Below are 13,378 nucleotides of genomic sequence, written 5' to 3'. Positions count from 1 at the left end.
GGACAGACTGTGACTTCGTTTTGACCTTCCACCTCCTTATCCGCCAGCTTTTCCCCCACTAACCCCCCGGGCAGGTCTGCAGCAGGGTGCCACCAGTCGCTCGGCACCGCCAGGTTCTGAAAGGGAGAGTGCGGCCAGCAGTCCCTCCGCACCGCTGCAGGCGCCACCAGATTCCGAAAGTGAACCCCTTTTTCCGAAAATCCCCGAGCTCTAGCTGATTTGTTTGAATCTGTCCTATTCTCACACCAGTCCACTTGGGATGATTGCCAGCAACTCTTGCAGGCCCTCCTGACTACCGAGGAACAGGAGCGGATTCTCCTTGAGGCGAGAAAGAATGTGCCGGGAACGGACGGGAGGCCTTCCGTCGTCCTCCCTACTGAGATTGATGATGGCTTCCCCTCACCCGCCCCAACTGGGATTACAACACACCTGGAGGTAGGGAGCACCGGAAGGTCTACCGCCAGATTCTAATGGCGGGTCTCTGTGGGGCCACTCGATAAGCCCACCAATTTGACGAAGGTAAGAGAGATGGTTCAAGGGCCGGATGAATCCTCCGCAGCCTTTCTTGAAAGGCTGATGGAGGCTTACTGCCAGTTTATGCCCTATGACCCTACCTCAGATGACCATAGGGCTATGGTGACTATAACCTTTATAGACCAGTCAGCCAGAGATATTCGTAGAAAACTCCAGAAAATAGAGGGTTTACAGGACAAGTCGTTGAAGGATTTAGTGCAGGTAGCAGAAAAGGTTGTCTACAGTTGGGAGACGGAAGAAGAGAAAGAGGAAAGAAAGCAGAAAGAGCAGGAAGCGAAAGAAAGAAAAAGGGATAAGAGGCAAGACAGAAAGTTGACTAAGATCCTGGCCACCGTAGTGCAGGAGAGTCGTAATGATAGGGAGAGAGTTCTGGCAATCGGAGGGGCCCTCTGTCTAAGGATCAGTGTGCCTATTGCAAGGAGAAAGGACACTGGATCAAGGATTGTCCAAAAGGAAGAAAAAGCCGGTCCACTTCTTGGTGGACACTGGCGCCCAGCATTTTGTTCTGTTACAAGACTTAGGAGCTAAAAAAGAGGAAAAAAATCGTGGGTCCAAGGAGCCACTGGATGGAAACAATATTCATGGACTACCCAAAGAACGGGGGACCGTGGAGTGGGCCGGGTATCCCACTCATTCTTAGTTGTCCCTGAGTGCCCATACCCGCTGTTAGGGTGAGATATCCTAACTAAGATAAGGGCCCATATCATTTTAGAGCAGATGGCCCACAGGTGACAGACAATAAAGGAGATCCCATTCAGATGCTGACGATTCAACTGGAAGATGAATACCGCCTGTTTGAAAAGGTGGTAGGTCCAGAAAAAGACATTGACTGGTGGCTAGAGAGACATCCCAGGGCACGGGCTGAAACGGCTGGCCTAGGAAAAGCAGAGAGACAGCCCCCAGTTCAGATAGAGCTGAAGCCTCAGGCTACCCCGATTGTGGTGTGGCAATATCCGATGTCTAAGGAAGCCTGTGACGGGATCCGCCCTCACATACAGTGGCTCCTTGACCTAGGGGTTCTCAGAAGGTGCCAATCTGCCTGAAATACTCCATTGCTGCTAGTTTGGAAGCCTGGGAGCAATGACTATTGACCCTTACAGGACTTGAGCAAAGTTAACAAACAGGTCACGGACTTACATCCTACCGTGCCCAACCTGTATAACCTGTTGAGTCCCCTTCCCCCTGACAGGCTTTGGTATACAGTCCTGGACCTTAAGGATTCTTTTGTCTTCAACTTAGCCCTACCAGCCAAGACATTTTCGCTTTCAAGTGGAAAGGCCTAGACTGGGGGTCTCGGCCAGCTTACATGGACCATATTTGATGAAGCCACCGGCTGTAGCAAGAGCTGCATGAGCTCCGCCATAGAGCATCGGCGAAAAAGGCCCAGCTCGGCAGGAAACAGGTACAGCGGGGTTTTGCCGGCTGTGGATTCCGGGATTTGCCGAGATAGCAGCCCCTCTGTATGCCCTTACAAAGGGCAACAACTCTTTTCTCTGGGGAAAGGATGAACAAGCTGCATTTGATAACAAGCCGTAATGTCGGCCCCAGCATTGGGACTCCCTGATGTGACCAAACCCTTCTGTGTGTGGCCGAGAATCGGGGAATGGCCTAAAGGGGTGCTAACACAGAAAACTGGACCCTGAAAGAGACCGGTAGCCTATCTATCCAAAAAGCTTGATTCAGTAGCGGCAGGATGGCCAACCTGCCTGCGAAGAGTAGCGGCAGTGGCGGCACTAGTAAAACTGACTCTGGGACAGGACCTCACCATCTATGCTCCTCATGCCCTGAGAGTGTCATAAGGCAGCCACCTGATCGCTGGCTCACGAATGCCCGAATGACGCATTACCAGGCTTTGCTCTTGAATGATGACAGAGTCACCTTTGCCTGGGCTAAACCCTGCCACCTTATTGCCGGATCCAGAAATCCAGCCCCTGGAGCATGATTGTTTGCAGGTTCTAGCAAAGGAATAGGGATGGCGAAAGGACTTGAGATTCTGGCTTTGCTCAATGCCTTGTTGCTGCCCGCCAAGGTAAGCATTATTCATTGCGTGGGACATCAGAAGGGAACTTCCAGGGCAGCAAAGGGGAATAACATGGCTGATCAGGAGGCTAAAGTAGCCGCTAGAGGAAACTCTGTCCCAGTGGTACTGACTGCTGAGCTGCCCAGAGAAGAACGACTAAACTATTCAGAAAGTGACTTAAAGCTAATACAGCAAAAACAGGATATTTGACACCGATGTGGGGGTATGGACTGACTCCAAAGGTAAGGTCATTCTACCACAGGAAGACGCTGAGAAATTAATAACTCAGATGCATAAGTGACTCACTTGGGGGCAAAGAAATTGGCTGAAATTGCCCCGAATACTAAACCTCACCGCCCTGACTGAGAGAGTGACTCGGGAGTGTGAACCCTGTCAGAAGGATGGGTGGAAGCTTTTCCCACAAAGAAACCGATCTGGTCATAGCCAGAAAGATTCTGGAAGACATTTTTCCTCGGTTCAGTATTCCAAAGGAAATTGGGTCAGACAATGGGCCAGCCTTCATTGCTCAGAATAAGTCAGGTGGCCAGATTTTGGGGCTTGATTGGAAATTACACTGTGCTTATAGAGCCCAAAGTTCAGGACAGGTAGAAAGAATGAATAGAACTCTAAAAGAGACTCTCACCAAATCGACCATGGAGATTGGCGGTGACCGGGTGGTGTTCCTTCCCTTGGCCCTTTTTAGAGTCAGAAATACTCCCTCCTTACTGGGCCTGACTCCCTTCAAGCTACATGGGGTTCCTGCTCCCCTGACTCTTCTTGAGGACGCCCTTGACATAACTAGTGGTAACTCTGACTTGTTGTCCAGGCTGAAAGGACTGCAGCTTATTCAGAAAGAGATTTGGAGCAAGCTTGGCAGTGCATATGCACCCGGGTCCTTGGAGGTACCCCATCAGTCCCAGGTTGGTGATCTGGTATGTGCAACGATACTGCAGCCAGAATCTGGAACCTCGGTGGAAGGGTCCTTATTCTGTCCTGCTCACCACTATACCAACTGCCGTCAAAGTAGAGGGCATCGCAGCTTGGATCCACGGGTCACACATCAAGCCAGCTCTTCTTCAACCTGCAGACACCTGGAAAGTCCAAGCCTCCAGCAACCCGCTAAAACTGAAACTCATCAGGGACAATGAACTCTCCGACCAGCACTCGCCTTCGTCAGGGAACGTGTAAATGCAGTTTAGGTCCTGATGCTCCAGAGACAGTATCAACCTCTCCCTGAGGTTGATCCACAATTTTAGGGTTAAAATTGAGGCAAAAAGAAAAGGGGGGAATGAGGGACCACCCGGGAATGAGAAAAAACAACTGTGATTCTTTGAATTGAAGCCAGGTGCAGAGAGCTCTTGCAGGGCGGGGTGAACTGTTCTGAGAAACAACCAGCTGTAAACTATAGGGCAAAAGTGACCTGATTTTCAGGGATAAAAACCCTGTGCTTTGCGTGTTCGGGTCATCTCCTGCTTTTGGAGGGGCGACCCTATCTCGATAGCAATAAAACCTCTTGCTTTTGCATCGAGCTGTGGTCTGTGAGAGTTCCTGGGAAGGGTGCGATCCTGAGCAGTGAGATCCCAGGTCTTACAGGATCTCTCTGAACGGTAAAGAGCATGACAGGACTATTCGATGACACCCCTGCGCTAACCCAAGCGTTACAAGACACAAAGACAGCGATCACCACTGCCCTGTCCCGCTTCTCTCAGGGGTCCAGCAGGATGGATGCCCCAGCCCTTGCTAGGCTGACTGGTGAGGTCTGGGGATAGAGTGCCCGGGGCTCAATCCCCAGCACTGTGTAAACTTGGGGGCGCTCCCGCCACCCCAGCACTTGGAGATGAAGGCGGGAGTATCAGAAGCTCAGGGTCAGGCTTTAGGTTGTGAGAGTGTGGCTGTCGCAGAGCACTGAGGACCATTTCCAGACCCCTACCAGTGGCTCACAAACCTGTAACTCCAGCTCCAGGGGATCAAATCCTCTTCTGGTTTTTGTGGCATCTGTACTCACACACGCACAACTCACACACCGACATACACCTGATTAAAAATGAAACATCTTTTTTTAAGAAGTTTAAAGCAGGGTGCAGAGGCACACGCCTGTAACCCCAGCCCCTGTGCAGGCAGAGGCAGTCGGATCTCTCTGAGTTTGAGAAAAGCCTGGTCTGCAGAGTGAGCTCCAGGACAGCCAAGGCTACACAGAGAAACCCTGTCTCAAAAAAAAAAGAACAAAAAGTTCAAGGCTGTTCTCAGCTACACAGCACATTTGAGGCTGGCCTGAGCTAGAGACCCTGTCTCAAAAGAGAAAGAAAGAAAAAATGAAATATAAAGGAGTTGAAAGGATTTCCCAGCTACCTAGGGAATTCCAGGACATCCTGAGACATGTCAAAAAGTGTGTGTGTGTGTGGCAGGAGTGGGGAAGGGGAGCAAAATTCCAAGGTCTGAAAACCATCCCCTTAGTAAGGAAGTGCCAGCCACAAATCCATGACTTTTTTTTTTTTTTTTCCAGTCTTCTCTGACAGGCAAACCCCTTTGGGTTGTTCCCCGATAGACTCAAGGCCAGCCCGGAGTGGGTGAGAGCAAAGCAAACAGCCTTATCTTGGCAGCCTGTGGCCTCAACTATAAAGACGGAAGTCGCTTGAGTCCTCCTCTCACTCAAGATGAAACTCCTCGTGCTGGCTGCTCTGCTCACAGGTAGGACCCTCCCCCCTTCCCATCTGACGGCCCCTCCTGCTGGCCACAGCTGGAGTTCTATGTAGGGTTCCTATGGGTGTCTTACAGCCTCCGGGTTGGGCTTCCCTCCTCAACCCATGTTCAGAACAGCATGTTTTAGTCTCTAGGTCTGAATTCAAACCACTCCTTAGAAAACTCCATCCCTTTCTCCTACCAAAGCAAAGAAAGTAGTACCCTTCTGCCTCTGCCATACTGCTCTGACACCAAAGTGCCATACTGCCCTGGCAACTTTGGTTTTGTTTTTTGTTTTTCCTTTTAAAAAAATATTTATTTTTAACCGGGAAGTGGTAGCTCACACCTTTAATCCCAGCACTCAGGAGGCAGAGGCAGGCAGATCTCTGTGAGTTCGAGGCTAGCCTGGTCTACAAAGTGAGTCCAGGACAGCCAAGGCTACACAGGGAAACCCTGTCTCACATATATTTATCTTATGTATGTATTTTGTGTATGACAGTTTTGCCTTCGTGTATGATATGAATTGTGTGTGAGCAGTTCCCCCCAGAGGGGTCAGATCTTCTAGAAATGGGGTCATGGATAGTTGTGAGCTACCATGTGGATGCTGGAACCAGACCTGAGTCCTACACAAGTACAGCTCATTACTGCTGAGCCACCTCCCCAGCCATCATTATTATTGTTGTTGTTATTATTATCAATTTATTGACATGATCTTGCTATGCGGCTCAGCATTAGATGTGGCTCCAACTCATCATTATAGCCTAGACTTGAGTGAGACCTTCCTGCCTCAACCTCCCAAATGTTACCATTACAGACATGCCTGACTTGTGTCTGCAATTCTTATCTTATTGATTCTCTTCCGTATTTTGGCTACGTCTACACACACACACACACACACACACACACACACACACACACATTATGTTTTGGGCTCTCCATGAACATAAATAGTTATTAGCATTGCGAATTGAGTCAAACATATTTGGCATGTGAGTCATTTCTATTCATCCAATGATGATTGGGACCTGCAATGAATCAGGATCTGAACTGAGACTCACAGAGGAAAGAGGCATGCTCCTATTCCAGAATCACTTATGTACACACATGCATGTGCGCGCACACACACGTACATTGGTCATGACTGTGTATCTAGCTTCTGCAAAGGATATGTCTAGCTATATCACAGAGGGGTACAGCCCCTACTCGCTGCCACTACAGGGGTCACCCACAGTGCAGGGCAAGCCAGCTGCTTCCTGTCTTTGTCCCTGGGGTTTCCTCACAAATGGTCAGTTAGAAGGAGCCCCCCCCCCGAAAAAAAAGTGGAGGAAAAAAAGAGTAAGCTGGGCAGGGTGGTACATGCCTTTTATCCCCAAGCTCAGGAGGCTGATGCAGGAGGATTTCAAGTTTGTTACTGGTCTGGTTTGGATAGTAAAACCCTGTTGCAATGCTCATGCCTGTAATTTTAGCTCTGTGGAGGCTGAGGCAGGAGGATTGCCATGAATTCAAGGTCAGCCTAGTCCAAAATGTTAGATTTTGTTCCAGAAAGAATGAATGAAGGAGGCCAAGTATGGTGGCACACGCCTTTAATCCCAGCACTAGGGAGTCAGAAGCAGGTGGATCTCTGTGTGTTCAAGACCAGCCTGGGGCTGGAGGGAGGGCTCAGAAGTGAAGAGCACCGGCTGCTTTTCAGAAGTCCTGAGTTCAATTCCCAGCAACCACATGGTGGCTCACAACCATCTATAATGAGATTTGGTGCCCTGTTCTGGAGGGCAGGTATATGTGCAGGTGGAATACTGTATACAAGATAGATAGATAGATAGATCTGATTTACATAGTGAGTTCATACCGGGACTGTAGAGTGAGACCTTGTCTCAAAAAGATTTAAAAAAAAGGAATGAAGGAAGGAAAGATTAAAGAGAGGAGGGGAGCAACGTGTGAGACAATAAGGCCGCACTGACGAAACAGGGCCCCAAGGAGCCGTTTGTTCTCTGTGCTCCTTATGCACCAGAACTCTGCAAATGGGTGAAGGGCCTGAGTCTGCTCTGTGCAAAGCCTGTCACCTACAGGACAGGCTTGTTCATGCATTCAACAGAATTTCATGGAGCACCTACTATGCACCCGGAAGTCACTTCACTCACTCATTAGCTTAATCATAGCGTCTCTATTATTCAGCTCATCACACACACACACACACACACACACACACACACACACACACGTACTATACGCTAGGCACAATGATTGGCTCTAAAAACCACGAGACCTGCTCTTGAGAACTTCAAGTGCTACAGAAGGGGAGGGACCGCATCGGGTGTTTGAAAGGCTACAAGTAGCATGAACCTAAGTTAAGATGCCCAGCACCCACAGGAAAAGCTAGGCACAGCAGTGCCTCACTGCGGTAATCCCAGCACTCGGGAGATGGAAACAGGAAGACCTCTGAGGCCACTATAGCCAATCAGCTAGCTCCTGGCTCACTGAGAGCCAAGAGAGGGAATTAAGAAGACTCCAGATGTTGAACTCTGGAATACAAATACAAACACAAACCGAAGTACTTAATGAAGAAAAAAGAACATGAAGAGAAGTAACAGCAGAGGAACTGCTCGTGTGTGTGACCTAGAAAGTCTCCTTAATGGGGAAGCATTGGGACCAAACTCTCTAGCTTTTCAAAAAGTGGGAGGACTCCCTTCACATGGTGGTGCATGCCTGTAATTCCAGCATTCCAGGAGGCTGAGGCAGGAGGATTGAGAATTCAAGACCAGCCTGAACTATATAGACAGACTCAAAAAAAAAAAAAAGCAAAAATTAAATAAATAATAAAAATCAGTTCAGGAACTTGTAGAGAGAAGCCCAGAAGAGGTAAGTGTGTTGGTGCTTCCGGCCACTTGTCCACCAGTGACGTGGGCAGGGACAGAAGTGGAAGGAAGGAAGGAAGAGATGAGGTGGAGTCCCAGATCCATGGAAGGGAAAAGCTGCAGGCTGAGGAAAATCCAGGGCATTCCATGCACTTACAAACACAGCCCTGAGAAGGTAGAATCAGACAAATACAGAACTGGCCCACACTGACCCATCTTCAGCATAGACCTGTTTCCCTTCCTGTTGGCCGTTTCCCGGGTGCGGGAGGTGCCACTGTTTGTCCATCCTTGCCTCGGTCTTCCTCCTCTTCCTCCTCTACCTCAAACTTCTTTTTGTGAGGCAGGGTAACACATAGCTCAGGCTGGCCTCAAACTCACTGTCCAGTCAAGGATGACCTTGAATTTCTGACCTTCCTGGGGTTACAGGGATGTGTATGTGGGGCTGGGATAGGGTGGCAAGCGTGCTACCTGCTGAACCAAGTCCCCAGCCCTTGTCTTGTTTGATTGAAACACCACTTCACATAATCCACGCAAGCCTTGAACTTCGCCTTGTAGCTGAAGATAGCCCTGAAATTCTAATCCCCTTGCCTCAGCCTCCAGAGTGCTGGGCTTACACAGTGTGCATACCATCAAACCAGCTTCTCTTCCCTTTTAATGGCGGCCAAGGATCCCACTGTCGGCTGAATCCTGAAAGACTGAACTACTCCTCAGCTGAGGAACAGCTTGTTATATCAAGACGCTGGCATCACAGTTGAGGATCTGACCATTAGCCTTGTATATTAGCTGTGTGTGGCCGTACAGCGGATGCCTTCTGAATTTACCAGTGTAAAACAATAAGCATTGTTGTTTAAGCATTGTAAAACAATAAGCAAGTATTGGCTGCGTCTGGGGCTCCCTGCGAGAGCCATGATGAATGTGAGTGCTGGCTAAGGTTAGGGTTTCACCAAGGCTCGAGCAGGGATAGGGCTGCTTTCAAACTCAAGAAATGGTTGGACTACTGGGTTATTGAACCAAGACGTCAGTTCCTCCCTGGCTGTTGGCTGAAGCATGTTCTGGGGACCAGAGAGCAGCTCAGCAATGCAGCGGCTGTCTTCCCTGACAGTGAGAAGGCAAGCAAGGCAGCCAGCAATCTTATAGCTTAATGTCGGAGAGCTAGCTCAGCCCCACACAATGGTGTTTCTTTATAATCCTGCCGCTTGCGAGGCTGAGGCGGTGGGGTCGCTACAGAGCTGGAGGCTGGCCTAAATTACAGGGCAACTCCCTGTCACTTTAGTGGGTTCCTGGGAACTGATGCTCCCCTCCACAGCAGCTGAGAGGAGTCAAGGAGGGAGAGGGCGGACAGGCCTGAGAGCCGGGTCGATTTTAACGTGATGTGCACTCTTGTAGCAGGCGCTGCTGCGCACAGCATCAGCACTCGGGCCGTGTGGCAGTTCCGCAACATGATCAAGTGCACCATCCCCGGAAGTGAGCCCCTGAAGGAGTACAACAACTATGGCTGCTACTGCGGCCTGGGCGGTTCAGGCACCCCAGTGGACGATTTAGACCGGTGAGTCTGGAGTCTGTGCTGGGGCAGGGACAGAGAACAAGCAGGAGACAGGAGCATTTGCTGAGCATCACGTATTTTCTTTTTGTTTACTTACTTGTTATTTACTTTTCTTTGTTTTCTCTGAGGTAGTCTTAGCTGCCCTGAGCTCCCTCTGGTAGGGCATGCTGGCTGTGAACTCAGAGATCCTCCAGCTTCTGCTTCCTGAGCGCTGAGATTAACCGTGGGCATCACCGCACACAGCGCGTATTTTTACCAGAAAGCCGAATTGTGAGATGTAAATAGTATGCAATGCTGCCCTCTAGCGCCAGACGAGGGCACCGCCAACCATCAGCATGCCAGCCTTGGCTTTAAAACGTCATTGCAAGTTCAGAATATATAACTTCGCTGTATTCCTGCAGCTTTAAAAAAAAAAAATTTCATTTTTTTTTAAGACAGAGTCTTACTGTAGAGCCCTGGCTGATCTCAAACTCAGAGCTCCACCTGCCTCTGCCTTCCAAGTAGCGAGATTAAGCAAAGGCGGGCACCGCCACACCGGGCAAAAGTTGCTTTCATTAGATACATGGTAATAGAGACCCCAGAGTCACGCGCCTTAGAGCCATTTCTTCTGGAACAGTGTGTGTAAGCCAGCCCCACATGTTGGAGAAAGGCTGCAGGTAAGAACTGACCTCCTGGGCGACCTTGCCCCTTACTCAGCTGCCCCTTCCTTTCTCTAGGTGCTGCCAGACCCATGACCATTGCTACTCTAAGGCCAAGAGGCTGGAAAGCTGTAAATTCCTCCTGGACAACCCCTACACCAACTCATACTCATACAAGTGCTCCGGGAATGAGATCATCTGCAGTGGTAGGTTTATCCTCCTGGAACTCTGGCAGGTTTGGGAGGGGCAGGAATTAACCGTGACACTCACTGGGTTTTGTTTGTTTGGTTGGTTGTGGGGTTTTTTGTTTTGGTTTGTTTTGTTTTGGTTCTGGGTTTTTGAGACATGGTTTCCCTGTGTTAGCCTTGGCTATCCTGGAACTCACTATGTAGACCAGGCCAGCCTTGAACTCACAGAGATCCGACTGCCTCTGCTTCCTGAGTGCTGGGATTAAAGGCGTGTAACACCACTGACTGGCTAAGATCTTTTACCCTTGAAATGTTTATTTATTTCTATAAATAGGAATTTAGGAATAAGTTGGATCCTGTGTCTTCTTCAGTCACTCGCTACCACATCTTTAGAGACCTGCTTCTCACTAAACTTGACACTCACCTGTAGTCTGACTGACCAACAAGTCTTGGCGATCTGCGCTCAGGAGGAATGGCCTTGGGAAGAGGCAGTTTGACTTCCTAAGGATTCATTGTGCATCCAGAAATTATAGATGAAGATTTTCAAAGGAGAAACTAAAATAATGGCTTACATTTTAAAAGATATGCAGTTTAACACAGGTGATGGGATTGCTCAGCAGTTACTGTTTCCCTAAATCAAAGGCAAAGCTGCTCCAGTAGAAAGACGAGAAATATTTGGAAGTACTAGAAAGTGTGTGTTCTGGCAAATGGTTGTTAATGATCAACGGCCAAAATTAAAGTTGCAAGTGAATGAGATTGAAACAAAACATTTGATCATTTCACGAAAATCTGGGAATTCAGCCAGGTGCGATGGATCTCTGTGAGTAACAGGCCAGCCTGGTGTACAGTGTGAGTCCAGGACAGCCAGGCTACACAGAGAAACGGCCAGTTTAGAAGGTTTACACCTAGTTTCTAGGAATTGGAAAGTTATCTCAAATACAACAAAGTGTGTGATGGGTTAAACGTGTAGGACCAGAAGGTTAAATAGGAAAGTTGAGACTTTTTGTGGCTGCCATAGCCATAAATTTATGGGGACGAGATTTATTACAGCTGTGAGGAACTCATTAATATTCACTCAAAACCAGAGGTAATCCCTAAAATAAGGGGTGAACTGGAAGAGGCTTCTGGGAAAGGTATTTTAAAAAAATGTCACCCAGAACAACCACAAACTGCAGGTTGTCCAAAAACAGGATGCGACACAGATTGAGTTTCTAACTTTATAAGGGGCCCACTGCTGAAATTCTCCCAATGGCCCTGCCCTTAAAATAGCTGACCAACAAGCCTGTGTGGATAGAACAATGACCCTTAACTAAAGAAAAACGAAAGGCACTTGAGCAGCCCAAGGTTCAACACGTAGAAGAGTCTACCAGCCCATGGAGCCCCCTGGATTTGTTATAAAAAAAGAAATTAGGGAAACTGGAGGGATTTAAGCAAGCATTTGTAGAAAGATCTTAAGGGAAATGCTAATAAAACAAAACAAAACAAAAGCCAGCAGAGGCAGAGAGGTTGGAATAGGATTGGAGCAGGGATCCAGCTGACAGAAGAGTAGGGTCAGAGAAGACAGTTGATTTAAGAGGAAAGAAGAGAGAACGGGGCTAGAGAGGAAAGAGACTGAGCAGAATGAAAACAAGAAACAGTTGGAAGTGAGGTGCGTAGAGTGAGAAGACAGTTGGGGACAGCTGAGCCAGGAGAAGCTGAGCTGAGCTGGAGAAGATATTATTAGGAGACAGGAGAACCCACTTGAAAGAAAGAGAGAGAGAGAAAGAGAGTAAACTATAAACAGAGTTACAGAGTTACAGATGCCCCGACCACACCTTGCTTTTCCTGTGGGCTCTGGGGATCCTTACCAGCCACTCATGCTTGAGCCCCTCCTCAAGAAATACATTTCTATTATGTATGCCCCAATGATTTGGACATTCCAATGTACTTTTGCTTGCTTCACTCAACCCTATGCCTGTAACCGATCGGACGGCCCCCAGTTTCTTTCGGTTACAAATTGTACAGAGCGGGGTCACAGGCTTCCCTCAACCTCCCATTCTCTCTCTCCAGACAAAAACAAGGAATGCGAGGCGTTCATCTGCAACTGTGACCGCGAGGCCGCCATCTGCTTCTCCAAGGTTCCATACAACAAGCAGTACAAAGACCTCGACACCAAGAAATACTGTTAGACTTGTACCTAAATTCCTGCCTACGCCATCCCTGCCTGCCTTGTCTTCATACCGCGCCCTCTAATAAAGCACCTACTGAAAGAGCCTGGCTTTCATGATTGTAGTCTCTGTCTACCAAACATAACTAGATCCTCAGGGAAAATCATTCCATCTAGCCTTGGAAGCTGAAGAATGGGCTGTTTCCCGGAAGTGAGTACCTTGAAGAGCAGATGGCGGGGGTGGCAGCCGCTAGCCTTTCAGCCGAGCAGTCAGGAGGCAGAGGTAGGTGGATCTCCAAGTTAGAGGCCAGCCTGGGCTACAGAGCCAGTTCCAGGATGGCTATCTGTCTCGAAAATAAATAAGAAAACTGGATGATGATTTGCAATCCCTATCAATGATTATTCTGCACCAGGCCTATGTGTCTCTGATAGTCTAATGTGTTGATAACATGAGGAATATTATTTTTCTAAGCTGAGACCCAATCCAATGGCAGAGGGAAGTGCCTTAGCCTCCTTTGAATCTCTGGCTCCTAGGATTCTCTTGTAACAGCTCAAGAGTAGAAACTTAACCCTCAAAGAACTACAAAAGCCAGAAACAGGCCCCTTCCCCAGCTCGTTGGAAAGAAGCTGGAAGCTTAGAGAAGGCGTTTAGAGAAGCTTAGAGAAAGCTTAGAGAAGAAGTTTCAGAAGACTGCTGTGTGTTCCCATTTTTCTTTCAAGTGTTAAAAACAAAAGAGATCTGAGAATACTGCTCAGTTGAAAGAGTGCTTGCTTAGGA

At 48.5% G+C, this 13,378-nt stretch overlaps 1 protein-coding gene across 2 annotated transcripts; it reads left to right on the top strand.

Moving 5' to 3' along the window:
- The first annotated feature begins 5,070 nt into the window (after positions 1-5,070).
- On the top strand, positions 5,071-12,710 carry Pla2g1b (phospholipase A2 group IB). 2 transcript variants are annotated; one of them, XM_060381294.1, is made up of 4 exons: positions 5,071-5,242; positions 9,475-9,631; positions 10,345-10,472; positions 12,504-12,710. In XM_060381294.1, the coding sequence occupies exons 1-4, from the start codon at positions 5,209-5,211 to the stop codon at positions 12,620-12,622; spliced, it is 438 nt and encodes a 145-aa protein (XP_060237277.1). In that variant the 5' UTR covers positions 5,071-5,208; the 3' UTR covers positions 12,623-12,710. The 2 variants fall into 2 exon arrangements, with proteins under 2 accessions (XP_060237277.1, XP_021487486.1); XM_021631811.2 differs by having other exon boundaries at positions 9,472-9,631.
- The last annotated feature ends 668 nt before the right edge of the window (positions 12,711-13,378 follow it).

This window comes from Meriones unguiculatus, chromosome 4, assembly GCF_030254825.1.
Source record: "Meriones unguiculatus strain TT.TT164.6M chromosome 4, Bangor_MerUng_6.1, whole genome shotgun sequence".
NCBI lineage: Eukaryota > Metazoa > Chordata > Mammalia > Rodentia > Muridae > Meriones > Meriones unguiculatus.
Note: the sequence above shows the minus strand (reverse complement) of the source record. Positions and strands in the feature narration are given on the sequence as shown.

What these genes read in the sequence shown, in the direction of transcription:
- Pla2g1b (XM_021631811.2), top strand. Translation starts at nt 5,209, where the DNA reads ATGAAACTCCTCGTGCTGGCTGCTCTGCTCACAG. An exon ending in GCTGGCTGCTCTGCTCACAG is followed by an intron (nt 5,243 to 9,471) that starts GTAGGACCCTCC and finishes GCACTCTTGTAG; the next exon opens with CAGGCGCTGCTGCGCACAGC. An exon ending in GAATGAGATCATCTGCAGTG is followed by an intron (nt 10,473 to 12,503) that starts GTAGGTTTATCC and finishes CTCTCTCTCCAG; the next exon opens with ACAAAAACAAGGAATGCGAG.